This window comes from Suillus discolor (genome assembly GCF_016758755.1).
Source record: "Suillus discolor strain FC423 chromosome Unknown F5147scaffold_71, whole genome shotgun sequence".
NCBI classification, from domain to species: Eukaryota; Fungi; Basidiomycota; class Agaricomycetes; order Boletales; family Suillaceae; genus Suillus; species Suillus discolor.
The window spans coordinates 174,433-191,184 of NW_024541318.1; the positions used below are offsets into that span (position 1 = coordinate 174,433).

Consider the following 16,752-nt stretch of genomic DNA (forward strand, 5'->3'; position numbering starts at 1 on the left):
TCGTAGGCCATACCTCTCGCAACCGTCATCATGATGTACTCCAACATTCTCTCTCTGATCTGCACTGTATGGATACTTCTTATTCCGTGTGCTGCCCTTGTTATCGTTAGAGACACAGGTCAGTACTGTTTTATGGCTCAGATGAATACCGGTAACCTGTAGAATGAACTTACCCCTGATATAGAAGGTGAAGATCTCGGAATATCTGTTTTGCAGCTATATGTGAACGTTGCAATAGCAGTGTCAGGAACATATTCGGTGCCAACCGTCCACGACAATATCGTTGCAAATAGAGGCAAAAAATTATTGCTCGTTGTTCACTGCTTGAACTGACCACTCACAGTTCGAGCTGTTCTAAATGCGGCGGAGGCCCGATCAACGCCAGCCGATAGTGCCTTGTGGCAACTAAATGTCCACGAGAAAGCATTGCCCAGCCGAGGTAAACACGATCACTCGACTTGTCCTTAAACAAGCTACCATTTCTGCTTCACCACAGCTCGTGCAATAGATCATAGGGCAAACGAACCACAACAGACATTCGCTGGAGGTCTTCGGCAACCCACTATTCACGAAGGCGTAGCTTCTTGGCAACGTAAGTCGGTGTAGTTGGTTGGTTAACCAGTGCTCACCGAGACGTTAGCGGTTATTAAACGCACTGGAAGTCCTGTTGGAGGATTTTTATTTGAGTACGCCGTTCACGACAAGATCGTCGATTCCTAAAGCAGTGGTGATTGGGCACGAGTCTCGCGTGCCTTGCGCGATAAAAAATGAAAGAAGCATTCATTCGAGGAGGCACTGAATCGAGGGATTGAAAAGTATTATTTGAACATTCCCACACCTGGTTTTCGTAGAAAAATTGTTAAATGAGTATGGCACCCAACTAGCGAGATCCAATCACTTACACTTCTATCCACACTACCCCAAACACGAACCGCGGGAATAAATGAAGTACACAAGGCTGTCGAGGTAAAGTATAGTTAGGTTGGAAGAAAACGACAACGACATTCATCATAACCCCCGCCACCCTCGACTGCTGATATATATCCTAGTGCACAAGATCCGAATCGAGCTCCACCTGTAGAAGAAACGACCTGAATATGAACCGTGCCATTCCGCAACTATGGTTTGGCCTAGTTGAACCATCGCTAAATCCATAATTAAGAACACCTACCCATGTCAGAGTAAGTCGATCGTGTTCCAAGAATAAACCGGACAAGCAGATGGGCGAAAATCGAGCACGGCAGACGGTAACAATGTAAGGACGAGTCGAGATGGAGCGTACATCGAAATGGTCAAAAGGCTTGCATAGAAAGTGGGTGGGTAAGTCGGGGTCGTAAATATTTTTTGAACGAGCGATGGCTCGTTGATTGAAGTCCAAGATGTATACATAGAAACGATTATGATCGTCGAGCGCTTGCCTTATTCCGACTTTATAGTTGAGTTCCCAAGGCTGGGCACAGCGAGGAAGAGCATAGGCTATTTTGCTGCCAAACACGCTGATTCGACAGCTTGGATGATGCCGAAAGCAGCACGTATACTGGGGTCCCCACTCCGACCAGGGAACTTCGACAGGCGTCTCTGAGTGCAAGACTTTTCCTGAGAAGATGACCATATCGATAACCAGAATAACGGGGCATGCGTTTGTGAGAGTCTCCAAAACAATTATTTGCGACTCCGGAGAGGGCACGTAGGCGGGCTCAAGATCTGGACAAGCCGTTGCACCATGGAACGATGGGGTGGCATGAAATAGGTAGTACGGCGCACGCACGGATTCCTGAAGGTGATACATGACTCGGCGCAGAGGTGATCCATGTTCTTCTAATGTGTACAAAGTTATGATGCCCTGGGTGTCGATGACAATAAACTTCTGTTCGTCGACTAGATGGAAACCCGCAACATCTTCACGTAAAGGATACTGCTTATGCTGAGCGGCAGGGTTTCAAAAGTAAAGTCAACTTACACTCTTCGCACGCCCTTTCCTCCAATCTATCACTTGTATAAACAGGTTGGGCCTCACTATTCCTGGTGGATCCAACATCGTGTGATAGCAAACAACTATACGATCCCCGCATATTACAGGGTCTTGCGTTAAAGTGACACGGTAACGGCCAGATTCCTCAAAAGAATGTTGGCACTTCAAGGAAGCATCCAAGGAATCTGGATGTGGCAGCAGGGATGGAGCCGACAGAAAATCCACCGAAAAGATATGGCGATTTTGCTCGGCACCGGTCACGATGCATATATCAGGAAAGGGGACTACGACCACAAGATCCTGAATAGGATCGACAACAAGCGCTCTCACCGATCTCGGCAACCGATCCTGGAAGAACTGCTCGTGTATGGGGAACGAATGAGAGAGTTTGATATTTGTGTTGCAGTCCCGAATGAAGATATTGCCATTGACCCACATCCACCAAATCCTGCATTTCATGCCATGTACCTCTGATGAGTGGTTCCCGACACGCACTGTATCTTCGAAAATAATACTGGCGTGGCAAACAGATGACCATAAGGTTGCCAATCTCTTGAGTGAGGACATCCTGCTGTCAACATCGATCGAATTTAGATTTCTTGTCTCGGTGAAGCCCTGAGCATAAAGCTCAAGCTTGTATTGGACGTGGATAGAATTCTGAGCTGCATTCCGTACGATTTTACACGTCTAGCCACAAATGGAAGTTAGCATAGGATAAACATGTATGATAATCACGGAAAGACCAGACCATTGCACAGCGACAAAGATCCCTGGGAGTAAGAAAGGATAGAATATGACATATCAGCTCTGTCGGAAGTGACAAGAATTCAATCGCAACCATCGTCGTCATGCGGTTGAACGCTGAAATTTGAAACTTGATACAAACGATCGTTGGTGCGATGCGGCCGCTAGCGTGCCGCCAGATTTCACAGTCCGTTAGGACTCCGCCTGATATCATTAGTAATGGACCGCATACCAAATTTAGAAAGTACAAAGTATTGATTGAGCCAAGTTTAACTAATCATTCCGCCCTCCATTGAGCACTTGTGCCCAACATTAGTACTACAGCTTTCTCAAATCATGGCCTCTTTGAATCTTCCGTTCTTGGTCTTCACAATCATTGCAACAACTGACTAGCAAAACTAGACATCAACACTGGTTTCGTGTTCATGGTGAGTTGGACACAGCCTGAGGATGCTGGCAGTGTACGACACTTGGTCTTGACTACTCTTGTGGCAGGGATTTCATCTTTCGAGTCAGATGGCATCATTATTAAATGCCGTCACCTTTTGCTCACACTGCTCGGTCCGTTAGCTCCTTTCGCCACCTGCTAATATGTCAGGACACCGAGCAACATAATTTCTGCACGCGCTAGGGCCTCTTCACCCGCGCATGGCTTACTATCCCTGACAACCGCGATTGAGGCGTTTCATCAAGCCCCGGTCAGAGCCCTGAGCCTTCATACCGATGCTCCCGAGCGCTATTTCTGTCAGTCGGCTCCGTGCGATAGGTACAGAATGAATTTTGTAAAATCTGTGGCTGAGGCTGTCGGATTGCCTCGTTCTATGAAAAGGTGACGTTGATGCCTCTCGGAACAGGTATTGTTCACGACTCACTGCCTATTCCGTTCATGAGAGTTATCATTGATTCGGCATGAACAGTGCTTTCACCGTAGAATTGACCCGATATGACTCGTACTGGTTGTCAACGGGGCCTCTCGCACTGTGCTTGCCAAGCAAAGTCATTCGTATAAATGGCTTGAAGACTTCAAGCATTTTGGATCTTTACAGTCCTTTAATCTTAACTTCATCCACACCAACACATATCTTTAACCTAATTTCATTACTATTATGTTGACTTCTTTTACTCGCTTCACAGTCGCTCTTGCTCTCACATTCTCTGTTTTCGGTGCTGCTATTCCAGCGGCGACAGTGACCGCCGATACCACCTCTACTGTTACCCCTGTTGGTGCTCTGTGGAAGAACAACGTTCATGAGAGGGTCACTGCAGCACCTGCACAAACAGCCATTGCAGAAGGTGATCTCTCAAACATGTCTAGTCGGAATCTTTTACTGACAGTCTCATCAGGCAGACTTGCTCCTTCCCGGCGGTCCGGTGAGCTCTGGGAGGGGATCGAGCACGAAGAGGTAGCACGAGACGGAGGGGCACCCGCTCGCAGATCTGGCGAGCTCTGGCGCGGACTTGAACATGTGGAGATTTCCACTTCCCCTGACGCTTGAGGTCGGTTCCTGTATGTGCCTCAAACCCTGGTTTAGGTCCTAATGCACCGCATCCAGTTATATTGCGTCACTTAGATATCAGTACTCTATCGGACATGAGCGCTGAGCAAGGATCCCCGCGTTCCGGCTGTGTACGCGGGCATACACAGCACAGTCGGCCAGGTTCACGCGGCCCTTTCTTGGCATAATATTACCTACATTCCTATAACTGTTTTTGGCCGATTGCCACTTTATAGCCACATACCGTACCTATCCTACAGCAGCTCGCAGCAAGCGCTGCGAGTGTACTCTATAACTCACACTCCGCTACTTTATCACTTCGATGGTTACTTACTTTATTCCAATAAGTTATTTGTGACGCACATATGTATCTGTAAAATTATATTTGTCCCGAAATCTCGTATAACTATTAAATGAATCGAAGATATTAACATAAACTGGAGGGAGGTTACATAACAATATTGGCGGAGCGCTGGCGGATGAATTATTCATTCCCCTATACTTGCATCGGACGGTATGTCCAATGACGTAGTGGCCCGCGTTATGATAATTAATTTGTGGTGAAACCCGGTCAGGTTCCAAACATGTGATTTGCATGGAACGCTTTCGAACTAGACTCGGATGGGCCTCCCAAGACCTCAAATGACCCGCAGAAACATGGTACAAGATTGATTCCAAACTACAGTCGACCAGGATATAAAACTCATCGCATCCAGTGAAATAGTAGCAACACTTCGAGCATCTACTATAAATCACCAATCAAAAAAAGAAAGGAAAGAAAACCCAGCTCCGTGCGTGGAAGGACGTGTCTAAGATAAATATATTCGTGTGATCACCAGGATATTTGAATAAATCAGTCAGCAGGGTATCACCCGTCGTAAACGGATGGGTATCAAGGCTGTTATAGAACTAATGCAAAAAGGGCCAGAAGTCCAGAACCAACGGAGGTCAAAGCGCTGAGAGGGCGGATGGACAAGGCACCACCGGAGGGAGCAAGACCCGCATTAGCAGCGCCAGCGGGAGAGTATGGAGAAGTTGTGGATTCAGCAGCCGCGGCAGGGGTTGTGGGCCTGTCAACGCAGATGTTAGCTTCACGCATGTCAATTGTCGACATGAAAACTTACAGAGTGCCAGAAACGGCAGATGCATTATGAGATGTGGTGCTGGTCAGGCATGACGAATCACTGCTAGCTCCCACCGTCATCTGGTATTTGTGTTAAATAAAATCCCTCATTGAATAAAGGAAAACACTTCACTCACAGTTCCACTCCAAGCCTCATTTCCCTGGAAGTCCTCGATGAAAAGGACAGCTGCAGTGCCGGCAGCAAGGGCGACGTTCCATTGATATGAAAGACCGGCCTGTTGACCAAGGTCAACGCTACATACCAAGAACGTAAGATCATATGAGCCAGAGGAGGTTCAAAGAAACACACAGGGCCTCGCCACAGAGGTCATCTGCGGGAGCTACAAGAAGGCTGTAGGGAGGGCTTGACGCTGTCCAAGTGATTTGAACACTTCCACACTAATTTCAAGTTAGCGCAAGTAAGTCAGCACCCTAAGAGGTCATGTATAGTTAGACGGATTACCTGAGTGAGGCTGGGAGTGTCAATCGTAAGGTCAGCAAATACGCCTTGGATGGCAAGTACGACAAAGAGAGTGACTGAAAAGAGTGTAGCGAACATATTGTGAATTCGCGTGTTCTGGTGTTTGTAAGGAGGGTCGGGGTATACGCGGAGGCGGTGAAAGTAGGAGAAGAGAGAGATGGAGGGTTCCGGATGGCATGCCTCAACTTGTCAAGCATACAATTAGAACCCCGCTGCATTCACCACCTCAAACATTTTTCATTGTTACCTGCAGGTTACAATGCGCAAGTACTATCAAATCTGGTCAAGCCAAAAGCGAGGACGCTACGTACAGGGATGGGCTGGGCCCTGCTATTGTTCGGTGCCGGTGAATATTGAGCTGGGTGTTCTACATTATGTAAGGTTGACTTCAACACTTCAAGATGAACAAAGATCTACAGTGGACACAGCCCTCCTAACTCTCGTTTAAATCAGTGCATACATTTTTTCTCTCATCCATGTCTAGGTTTGCATGGGAGGGGTTTTCTGATATGTTCTTGTACGTACTATGGATATTCTACAGTTCGCAGTGTCACTTTTGACCGAGAAGGCATCAAATCATGATGTAGTCACGGCGGTCTTTGTGGCGCTGCCGGAAGGTCTAGTACTGGACATCTTGTGTTTGATGTCTGAGTATCTTCTTCAGCTTTAATTATGAAAATCACAATCAAGAGTTGAGTCAGCCACACCCCGAGTTGGGGCGGCTCAGCGCCTACGGCCCGCAGGCCTGAGCGTTTAGTGAGTTGAATCTTGCTTATAGAAATAACAATCAATAACTAATCTACCTCTGTGAATCGTGAATCAAACATGTGCATAGTATGTACTGCATGTGAGTTCAATAATCAATTCGCTCATCTTCGTTACTACTGACGCTGGGGATGGACTTGAATGGGATAGCGCATGAAGTACCATGACATAGACACTCAGAGAACTACTGGCCCGTCTCCAAAGAAATGCACAAGTTTCCACAACATTACAGTCCTGTCCTTTTCGTGGGCGACTTTGTGGGTCCTCACCGGGACTTCTATTTCCTTGCCTACCAATATCATTATTATTCTGTGAAAAAGTTTCAACGTTGAACAACAACTAAACCAGCATTCATTGTTAGTCCCTGGAGGAATAGAAATATGCGACCTGTTGCAGGTACGCTCAAGTATCCACCCATTACAAACCTATTCCAAGACTTTACTGAAGTTCATATGCATTTCCGCTGGCCACATAATCCATCCCCAAAGAAAATCCTCAAAGAAATCGAAGAGATCCTGACAGATGCTCTTACAATACTGTCCTGTAACACAGACCTGATCACTGACGAAGAACAAAAGTCATCCAGCCAGGAGTTCAGCAGGTGCCGTGCATATATTGTATTGTCTCGTATGCTACCTTCTCATTTCAGAAAGGCTCATAAACGTTCGTGTCGAGTTGAACAAGTACACGGCGTACCACAGGTTGACCGAGGTACGGGATGAATGCAAGGTTTTAAAACAGCGCCTCAAAGTTTGACTTCTTCTGCTTTGAATGACAAGTAATTGATGAGGTCCAATAGCAAGCATGCGCGACGCAACGGGAAAAAAACTTCAGGATGGGATTCCTTGCAGCGGCCGCAGGTACTTGAAATCACAGCTGTTTTTCAACGATGGTCATAACTAAATCCTGTCACTGCAGCATGTGAAGTACCCGCAGTGGATACTGGAACTAGGACGTCTCATGAGATCTGAGTCTTGTCTCGTTTGGCCTGCCTCATTTAGAGTTTCCCTTGAGACACGCTTTCTTTCAATACTGGAATAATTGATGGACAATAGTAGATAGTGTGCGTATGTGGGCATATATTAGCATCTTGAAGCGATACCTGTGATTAATTGCTCTTGTTACTCTATTTTGTTTGTCTCGAATAACCTACTGATGCGAAGCTCCGGGCCGCAACTGACTCAGAGCTTGATCTTGACGGATCTAGTCTGTGACTGGGGTCGAATGTAGTTGGACTATAAAAATGCGGTGCCACTTTTATGAGGTCATGGCGATGCGAAGATGTAACACATTGACCACCGAACGATGTTAGATCGCGTTCCAGAAACTGAGACAAATTTATCGCCGAAGGTCACGTCCTTGGACTACATACGCACAGGATATTTTAGAATCTTTACAGAAAGGCTCGACATTCGCAAGACATTGTTGACATTCAACGGTATATGAGTAATGATAAATCTTACACCCTCACACTCAAAGTTTGCTCGTGACCTTTCCAGCAGCCTCGGCCAACTTCCGCCTCTTCGTCATCCTGCCCAGTGAATCAGTATCCTATCATACCATTAAGGATTGCACAAACCCTGAATGCTCAATCACGCTCGGCTCCATGCCAACACCAACTTGGAAAGCACCCGTGCGCTCATCTAGAGGTACGTAATCACGTGTGGATGGGCCAAGGTAAAGTTGTCGAGGGCGCCAGATCTTGACTCCCGATGGAGAAAGCATCATCTGCATATGGGCGACTAGTGAGTCGGTGGAATGGAAGAAGACGAAGGGCATACGCACCTGTCGCCAATGTGCAACCCAGCCCACAACTCTGGGTACAACGAACAGGACTGGGAAGAAGTCCATCGGGAAACCTATCCGTTACCGTGTTACATATCTTCCGTCTTCGTACAATACTGGCACTTACCCATTGCACGGTAGATCAACCCGCTGATAGATAAAAGTCAATTCATGTCAATGATTGGACAAAGATAAATTTTACCTCCAGAAATCAACGTTCGGAGCTAACTTCCTCGATACGAAGTAATCATCCTTCAGTGCTGCATCATGCAGAGCCATCGCAGTATCAAGCAATGGATCACGACCAGTCCTTGATCCCAATATCAATCCCACAGTTTCGCCGTAATGATGAACACTTACACAGCAAACACCTCATCAGCCACCTTACGAATGATAAATGAGCGTGGATCAGACTGCGGATTACCAAAAATCATCAGGACAGCAAACAATAGGAGAATGACTACGCACAGTTTTATATACTCTGTGGCCGAATCCACTTAGCACCTTTTGGCGCTTCTTTACTGCATCTAAAAAGGCAGGGACGTTCTTGGGACTTGATAAAGATGTGAGGAGACGAACAAAAAAATAGTTGCTATAAAAACGGACCTGCCAATGGAAAGAAGCATCCGAATAACAGCTTCGTTCGCACCTCCGTGAAGCGGGCCGCTGAGAGGGGAGCCCGTCAGTATCGACATGAAGCGAAAGCTCATAAATGAACAAAAAATGGCAAGGTACGAGTAGAAGTGCATTGAAGGCAACTCCACCTCGAAAAGCCTCGGGAGGCAGGGTCAGTAGGACGCTGGACAGTACTTACTACAGTGACGCACAGCCTGCCGCAACGGCGCTGAACGGATCGGGTAACGACGACCCAGTCTGGAGTACGGTTGTCGAACTCGCGTTCATCTCGTGGTCGGCATGGAGGGTAAAAAGGATGTCAAGTGCCTTTGCAAGAACAGGATGTGGCTTGTTTGAGTGAGACTCTGACAGGTGATCTGTAGGTGAGAGATGGTCGAGCTGGTAGAGGAACCTTGCATGTGAAGAGTTTAATATATAATGATGCAAAACTAGTGAAATGGTTACTAACGACTCTGTATAGCTCATTCCTGTTGGAGGCACAACAAAATCACGGCCCTGGCGGACACGGTATGCCATGCTACATGTACTATTTATCAGCGAACGAAGAAGTGGACAACTACTAGTACGCACGCAGCTAATGTGGTAGCTTTACCGATCAGCCTGAATATTTGCCTATCCATATTCTGGAGTGCAACAGGATCACCCTTGGCAGCTTTGGTGAACAAATCTTGCCCTATAAAAGGTCACCAAAATGAGGGAATACTCCAGGTTAACTAACTCACCCTGCAGACTTGGATTTGCCTCCCCATAGTAGCTTCCCAAGTATGCAAAAGCACTTGTAAGCATCGACATGGGGTGAGCATCGTACCTAAATGAGCGGAAGAATCCTTCTGCATCAGAGTGTATTGGCCCGTGGAGGAGAACTTCGCTAGTGAAGTGGGACAATTGGGATGGACTGGGCAACGCGCCATATATGAGGAGGTAAGAAACCTCAAGGAAGCTGGAGCGTTCGGCGAGTTGCTCAATTGGGTAGCCTCTACGAAATTTGATGAGTGGTATAGTGACAAGAGAAAGATGCGTGCGTACCTGTACCGCAATATCCCATTGTCGCCATCAATATATGTTATACGACTCTCTATCACGGTTGTATTGAGAAAACCTCTATCGGCGACACGTAAACCGCGTTCTGTCTCGTCTTCGGGTCTGTCATTTGGACCCGGAGCAGCACGAATGCCCTTGAAGAAGTTCGCAGGAATCGAGTTGTGGGTGATCCTGCACGGTGTCAATCGAAGTCAAAATTCTGAGGAAGAGGGACGCACGGGACGGTGTATTCCTTCCCAGTGCGGTTGTCTACAACTCTAAGGGACTCGTCTCGCTTGAGCTCGGATGCAGGAAGTTGTTTGCCCATGTGAAGTTGAGAGGAGGATACAATCGGACGCTACTTAGATGGATGACGCGGAACAACTAAAACAAGCTTACGTCGGACGCGAGCAGCCTTGTGATATTCGCATCCCGAACTCAGTTAAGTTCCTATTAGGTTTTACCGGATGACAGAAGCGCCGCCGTCGATTTCACAAGCTTGCCGCTAACGTAGTCCGACAAGGTCACACTGGTCACGGGACCGGGAACATGGATGTGAAATTTCACATACTGACCTCTATAGGCTCAACGTTGCAACACTCATCGATGGCTAGTAGTACTCAAGCGCTTATAAGAGACGGTCTTCGCGCTGCCTCTTACGTATCCTTGTGACCTAACATATTTCATCACTCTCGAATAATCAAAGTAATCTGACTCTGTACAGCCGTTCAACCCACTACTGCAGAAAAACATGGTATCGTTCAAGGAGCAATCACCGAGCTCAATCACAAACGTTGCATTATCTGTGCATGATACCACGCTTGGTCCATTTTCCAGCATCGTCGAGAGCCACCGTCACAGAGACGCAGCTCCGCCTGCTCAACTCAAGAGCTTCAATTAGACTAGCGATACATATCCTAGCTTGGCATGCCTGACGATAACGAAGAGGAAGTCAATACTTTGCAGCCATTCTATACTTACAAAAACGGACGTGCATAGATTTAATGCGCACGCGTAACACTACCAAACCTTCCAAAGAGAGTTTCTCCCACTCCAAGCCCCACCACAAGGGAGAATATGAAACCTAGCTGGAACGTCCTGTCCACGCCCATCACATCAACAGCTCGACGACCAAAAAGAGCGACACGACGTACATAATTGTCAGCATGAAGAGGTAATCCAGTAGCGTCTGCGCTACAAACATGACCCCACGTGAGATGTCATGCGCAGGAATAAATGGGGGAGTGAAGCGCTTTATGAATCCAATGGGAGGTGTTCGAGTTGGTAGAGTATTGAGTTTGTCCGACGCGATGATAATCGCCCTGATCATGCGTAAGAAATAAACTATGCAAAAGAAGGAAAATAACGTACTGTTGGCTCCAGTGGAATTCCATCACTCCTCGGCAGGCCACTATCCAGCGCTCGATCACCGCCAACATAAACAGTGCGAAACATGTGCCAACCATGGCTCCCGAGCTCTTAGAAACCCAGCCAAGGAACCAAACTGTATCCAGGCCTGTTAGAAGAGCTCATTGTATGTAGGTGAGAAGATATAACCCACGAGTGTCTCCTGGCGTGAAGTGCAGATACGACAGCATGTTCCCTACGGCAAGAGTCATGCCATCGTCCATGAACATAACCATGCCATTGTATGCGAGACAGATTTGACTCGAACACAAGAGACATATTGCCAATGATTTCCAGTTCATCTTGTAGGCGTTTACAGGTATGTGCAGCAGGCCAAACAACCAATTGACTATCCGTGGGAACTGCCTTCCCCTAGCGGAACGACGTGGGGCCGACCATAATATAGTTGATCTTTCCTGGGGTGCTAGTAGGTGATAGATAGAAGACGGAATCATCCCAGGTCGTCGCAAAAGAATGGAGACAAACAGGGTGTCAAGACGTAGACAAATTGGGCTTCATGAGAACTACCGTACTCTCGCTCATATTGGTCTGCATCTTTTTTTTTATTTTTATTTTTTTTTAATTTTAAATCAGGTTTATTGTCCTCTGGGGTCGTAGACCCTATGTTGGACTGAGCCCTTTACTTGGGGGGCTTGCTCCCGTGTATCTATCGTAGGTAATTGTGTATCTGATGTATTGTATAGGTTGAACGCGTACTCCGTCAGCATAGTGTCGGGCAAAGGCCGACGCTGATTTCGTACAAAGGGATGTGTGGGGTGAAGTGAATGGTTTGGGGTGGTAGAGTGGGACTTGGTGCGCATCTTTCTTGTCTTTGATGCGTTTGTGGTTGTTCTTCGTCTCTCTTCCTCCTGTTGGCCTCTTCCTCCTACATTGGCTTTCTCGTCCTGCGATAGCCTTCCCTCCAGTCTCGGAGTGTTTTTGTGTGTTAGTACATGTGTTAGTACACGTTTTGCGTGTTATACAGTGTGTGATGCGTTGTTCTGTTTCTATTGTGCGTGTTGGTGCTGTTACAGTTGTTGCGTGCGTGAATTGAATAATTTAACTGAGCGTGATCTCACCGAATGTTGGTTTTAGTCTTCCTGTGCTATTGATGAAACGTATTAGTGGTTCTATTGCTTTCTCGGATGTGAGGATATAGGTTAGGGAGTTTGCTTTGCGGCGTAGGGCGTTCGCGAATATGTGTCTTTCTCTGGCGTATTGAGGGCAGTCGAATAGATAGTGATCAATTGTTTCGTTTCTTCCTGGGCAGATGGGGCAGTGCGGTGATGGGCTTTTTCCGATGCGATGGAGGTGCTGGTTTAGTGGTATGTGTCGAGTGCGAAGTTGCGTGTAGACGCTGGTGGTCTGCATCTTGACAATCCTGGGGCACACCATCTGGATTCTGTTTCACCGTACAATTCTGGTTTCAATGTATGGATGTCGAGTGCACGGTTGCGAGTTGACTTGACATGTAAGAGGCGCCGCAAAAGTCGCACACAATGTGCATTATGTTGTTGGGCAGGTTGACAGAAGTGCAACATTATCACGATGGCCCATTCGCTCCCAAGTAAATCGTATATCTCGTAGTCGAGGACCTGTAATACTCTGTGCTAATTTGGCGGAGCTTCGAGCTGCAAGAAATCGAAGGAGATGCAAAACTGGTGGGAATTGAAATTTGAAAGAGCACAACTCGATCTTATTAGTGAGGCATTTTAGCGTATCGTGGGAATTTGGTGCCCTGTCTCTGCCAGTGCGTTGCAAATTGCAAAAGATATTTCAGAAGTACGGAGGTAACTATGTGGGATGAACAATAGAGTTGCTTCTATTTAATAACTTAAGCAAGCACCACGACGAAACTTGGAATGAACAAAAACAAACTCCCCTACAGACTACCCGCCCATCGCAAAACAATCAGATCGAGAATGTCCTGCACTAAACGCCACTGTTAGTTTCTACATCGACGCGGTCCAAAAAAGGAAAGCAATTGAAGTCATAGTGCTTGTCGTATCGGAGTCTGCCACGAGTTTTGCATGATATTCTCGAACACTAAGGATGAGGCGTGGTCCCAGCACAGACAGCTGCATCGTCGCGGAGATTATAGAGAAACCATAATAAATCTGAACGTCCAGGAGAAATATGTCCTATAGAATTGATGTATCATGGGCGTACTTACAAGTCGGTGACAGATCGACATACCGCCAAGAGCGTTGGACAGAGTAGACCGATATTGAAGCAAGCAAAAGCAAAAAAACTAGCACGTGCACAACGTGAGCGAAACAGGATAACTACATCCAAATTATGAGCTCACCCCGCAAAGTAACCCACATGAGTTTTCATTAACACTGTAAAACAGTCCCCGATAACACCTCTTGTTGGGTGTCTTCGCAGTTCTCGGAAGTGTTTCACAGCGATCCAGACTGCGAGACACAGTGCAATGACTTCCCATACAGTGACAAGTATCAAACTCATGGAATTCAAAAATAGGGAATCTCCCGGATAGTCTATGGTGCAATGATAGGTGCCGGAGAGAACAAGTTCCTCTGGTACTTGACAATGAGCCTGATGCACTCGAACATTTCATGCATGATTAAAGCTTACCTCCTGAATCCTGCGTCATTGTTATTGCGACCATGACTGCATTGGCAATTCTGATGGCCAGAAAGATGACAACGAGAAATATCAGCACCTTTCTGGATCGTTGATACATAGCATGCAACCGAGAAATCATGATGACTTGGATGATATTTCAATCAAGTCAATATCGCGGAGGCGTATAGTAGCTCACCGCCTAGTATTACATTTACAACGTCAAACAGCCAATCAATAGCATCGGCCATGTAATGGCCTGATGAATCCAGTGATATTGGTTATCAGCTTCGGAGGATCACAGGCTCGCAACAAACTCACAACTACAATAGGAATCATTATATTAAACCAACGAATTGTTCGAGAATCTCACTCACCCCTACACGGTAGTTCAGTTGTTCGGACGGGAATGGAAGGCACAAGTGTGGAATGCTTACTGCATCTGTCATCGAAATTGTTGGAGTACTGACTGTATGCTCCCTGTTACCAGAAAGAAACAGAGCCCATGCGAGGAGACATACACAACATCCTGATCCTAATCGTGAGATATGGGTAATGAGCGCAGCACCTATGATTCAGACGTAGAAAAACGTACACGACAAATCCTATTCCAAGATATCGTGCCTAGAATATGTTCCCGTTAGTACAACTTGCTAACCACGCTTAAAAACACAAGCTACATACAATGATATACAAAACGGTCATTAGGGACCAGCGTCGTCCCTGTCGCGAATTAGCTGTGGCATTTTCACATCGCTCTTTTCATGTGAGAGTCCGCTCACCCAGATCAGTTCCACCTGTAAAACTGTTGTCAACAAGATGGTTGCTCCTGTCATGGTGTCGACATACCTCTTGTCCGAACGTAAGTACTAAAATCCCATAACGTCAATGGTCTTTTCATACTTAATCTTGCTCACCCCAGTCGTATATTACCGCAGCACAGGCGGCAACTACGAAACCGCAGTCAGTTTTGATAGAGTCAGCATGGTCATCATGCGGCTAGCATTGAACAAACCTGCAAAATAGCTGGTGATAAGACTCGCGTTGATGAATGGCCACCAACTGGGATCATTCGAGACTAGGGTCATACTATTAGAGGATGGAAGCCTGAGTGAGTGAGGGGGAAATTTGGTAGATGTGTAACGATTGCATTCGCGCAAGTTGCCGGGGAACGGACGTGTATGTAAAGCCCGGTTTACTGCGCAACACTGGTTGACACATTGGAGCTCCACCTTGTGACACCGTTCGCCACCCGGTACACCAAAGGCAGATGCAAAAATGGTGAAAGTGGTAGAGCGCGTGAACCACAGCAGGATGAATAATAGAGTTGCTTGTATTTAATAACTTAAGCAAGCACGACGACGAAACTTGGAATGAACAAAAATAAACTCCCCTACAGACTACCCGCCCATCGCAAAACAATCAGATCGAGAATGTCCTGCACTAAACGCTACTGCTAGTTTCCACATGGACGTGCTCCTGGAAAGCAATTGAAGTCATAGCGCTTGCTGTATCGGAGTCGGCCACGAGTTTTGCATGATACTCTCGAACGCTGAGGATGAGGCGTGGACCCAGCACAGAGAGCTGCACCATCTCGAAGATTAGAGAAACCATAATAAATCTGAACGTCCAGGAGAAATATGTCCTATAGAATTGATGGATCATGGGCGTACACACAGGTTAGTGACAGATCGACATACTGCTGAGACTGTTGGAAAGAATAACCCGATATTGAAGCAAGCAAAAGCAAAAAAACTAGCACGTGTAGAACGTGAGCGAAAAAAACAAACAACATTCAAATTACGAGCTCACCTCGCAAAGTAAATCACATGAGTTTTCATTAACACTGTGAAACAGTCCCCGATGATACCTCTTGTTGAGTGTCTTCGCAGTTCACGGAAGTGCTTTATAGCAATCCAGACTGCGAGACACAGTGCAATGACCTCCCATACAGCGACAAGTATCCAAGTCAAGGTACTCAGAAATAGGGAATCTCCTGCATAGTCTACGGTACAATGATAGGTGCCGGAGAGAATGAGTTCCTCTGGTACTTGACAATGAGCCTGATGCACTTGAACATTTCATACATAATTAAAGCTTACCCCCTGAAGCCTGCGTCATCGTTATTGCGACCACGATCACGCTGGCGATTCTGATGGCCAGAAAGATGACAACGAGGAATATCAGCACCTTTCTGGATCGCTGATGCATAGCATGCAACCGAGCGATCATGATGACTTGGATGATATTTCAGTCAAGTCAATACCACGGAGGTGTGTAGTCTAGTAGCTCACCGCCCAGTATTACATTTATAACGTCGGACGCCCAAGCAACAGCTTCGGTCATGATAAGGCCTGACGAATCCAGCAACATTGATTATAGGCTTCAGAGGATCACAGGCTCGTAACAAACTCACAACTGTGGGGATCATTACATTGAACCAACGAGTTGTTCGAGAATCTTACTCACCCCTACACATTTATTCAGTTGTTTGGACGGGAATGTAAGACATCAGTGAGGAATACTTACTGCATCTGTCATTAAAATTGTCGGAACGCTGACTGTATGCCGCCCGTCAGAAGAAAGAAAGAGATTCTATGTGAGAAGACATACGAAATATCCTGATGCTGATTGTAAGAGATAGGAAATGAGCGCAACACTGATGGCTCGGACGTAGAAAAAACGTACACAATAAATCCTATTCCAAGATATCGTGCCTAGGATATGTTCAAGTCAG

General features: G+C 46.5%; 7 protein-coding genes across 7 annotated transcripts; 3 read left to right on the plus strand and 4 right to left on the minus strand.

Moving 5' to 3' along the window:
* Positions 1–30: 30 nt before the first annotated feature.
* On the plus strand, positions 31–720 carry F5147DRAFT_778469 (uncharacterized protein; the record flags this gene model as incomplete). The annotated part of the gene is made up of 4 exons (XM_041442136.1): positions 31–118; positions 344–439; positions 497–592; positions 641–720. The coding sequence occupies 4 exons, from the start codon at positions 31–33 to the stop codon at positions 718–720; spliced, it is 360 nt and encodes a 119-aa protein (XP_041288111.1).
* A 56-nt stretch (positions 721–776) lies between these two features.
* Positions 777–2,157, minus strand: F5147DRAFT_394063 (uncharacterized protein). The gene is made up of 4 exons (XM_041429580.1): positions 1,961–2,157; positions 1,172–1,899; positions 903–1,118; positions 777–838 (listed from the first exon to the last, which is right to left on the minus strand). The coding sequence occupies exons 1-3, from the start codon at positions 2,070–2,072 to the stop codon at positions 978–980; spliced, it is 981 nt and encodes a 326-aa protein (XP_041288112.1). The 5' UTR covers positions 2,073–2,157; the 3' UTR covers positions 777–838; positions 903–977.
* A 1,665-nt stretch (positions 2,158–3,822) lies between these two features.
* F5147DRAFT_778471 (uncharacterized protein) lies at positions 3,823–4,212 on the plus strand (the record flags this gene model as incomplete). The annotated part of the gene is made up of 2 exons (XM_041442137.1): positions 3,823–4,009; positions 4,061–4,212. The coding sequence occupies 2 exons, from the start codon at positions 3,823–3,825 to the stop codon at positions 4,210–4,212; spliced, it is 339 nt and encodes a 112-aa protein (XP_041288113.1).
* A 901-nt stretch (positions 4,213–5,113) lies between these two features.
* On the minus strand, positions 5,114–5,894 carry F5147DRAFT_747638 (uncharacterized protein; the record flags this gene model as incomplete). The annotated part of the gene is made up of 5 exons (XM_041439968.1): positions 5,114–5,282; positions 5,337–5,416; positions 5,473–5,590; positions 5,646–5,734; positions 5,799–5,894. 5 exons carry the CDS (start codon positions 5,892–5,894, stop codon positions 5,114–5,116), a joined length of 552 nt encoding a protein of 183 aa, XP_041288114.1.
* A 448-nt stretch (positions 5,895–6,342) lies between these two features.
* F5147DRAFT_656718 (uncharacterized protein) lies at positions 6,343–7,552 on the plus strand (the record flags this gene model as incomplete). The annotated part of the gene is made up of 9 exons (XM_041434154.1): positions 6,343–6,452; positions 6,507–6,572; positions 6,652–6,663; positions 6,754–6,838; positions 6,930–6,977; positions 7,070–7,208; positions 7,231–7,292; positions 7,381–7,441; positions 7,500–7,552. The coding sequence occupies 9 exons, from the start codon at positions 6,343–6,345 to the stop codon at positions 7,550–7,552; spliced, it is 636 nt and encodes a 211-aa protein (XP_041288115.1).
* A 353-nt stretch (positions 7,553–7,905) lies between these two features.
* Positions 7,906–10,505, minus strand: F5147DRAFT_717230 (citrate synthase-like protein). The gene is made up of 14 exons (XM_041438638.1): positions 10,262–10,505; positions 10,029–10,214; positions 9,725–9,978; positions 9,573–9,675; positions 9,451–9,519; positions 9,181–9,393; positions 8,973–9,032; positions 8,835–8,919; positions 8,727–8,779; positions 8,569–8,676; positions 8,494–8,516; positions 8,367–8,440; positions 8,161–8,309; positions 7,906–8,112 (listed from the first exon to the last, which is right to left on the minus strand). Exons 1-14 carry the CDS (start codon positions 10,348–10,350, stop codon positions 8,055–8,057), a joined length of 1,524 nt encoding a protein of 507 aa, XP_041288116.1. The 5' UTR covers positions 10,351–10,505; the 3' UTR covers positions 7,906–8,054.
* Positions 10,506–10,900: 395 nt separating this feature from the next.
* Positions 10,901–12,105, minus strand: F5147DRAFT_717234 (Ctr copper transporter family-domain-containing protein). Its single transcript, XM_041438639.1, has 5 exons — positions 12,026–12,105; positions 11,584–11,978; positions 11,394–11,526; positions 11,177–11,344; positions 10,901–11,120 (listed from the first exon to the last, which is right to left on the minus strand). The coding sequence occupies exons 2-5, from the start codon at positions 11,882–11,884 to the stop codon at positions 11,024–11,026; spliced, it is 699 nt and encodes a 232-aa protein (XP_041288117.1). The 5' UTR covers positions 11,885–11,978; positions 12,026–12,105; the 3' UTR covers positions 10,901–11,023.
* Between the last annotated feature and the right edge of the window lie 4,647 nt (positions 12,106–16,752).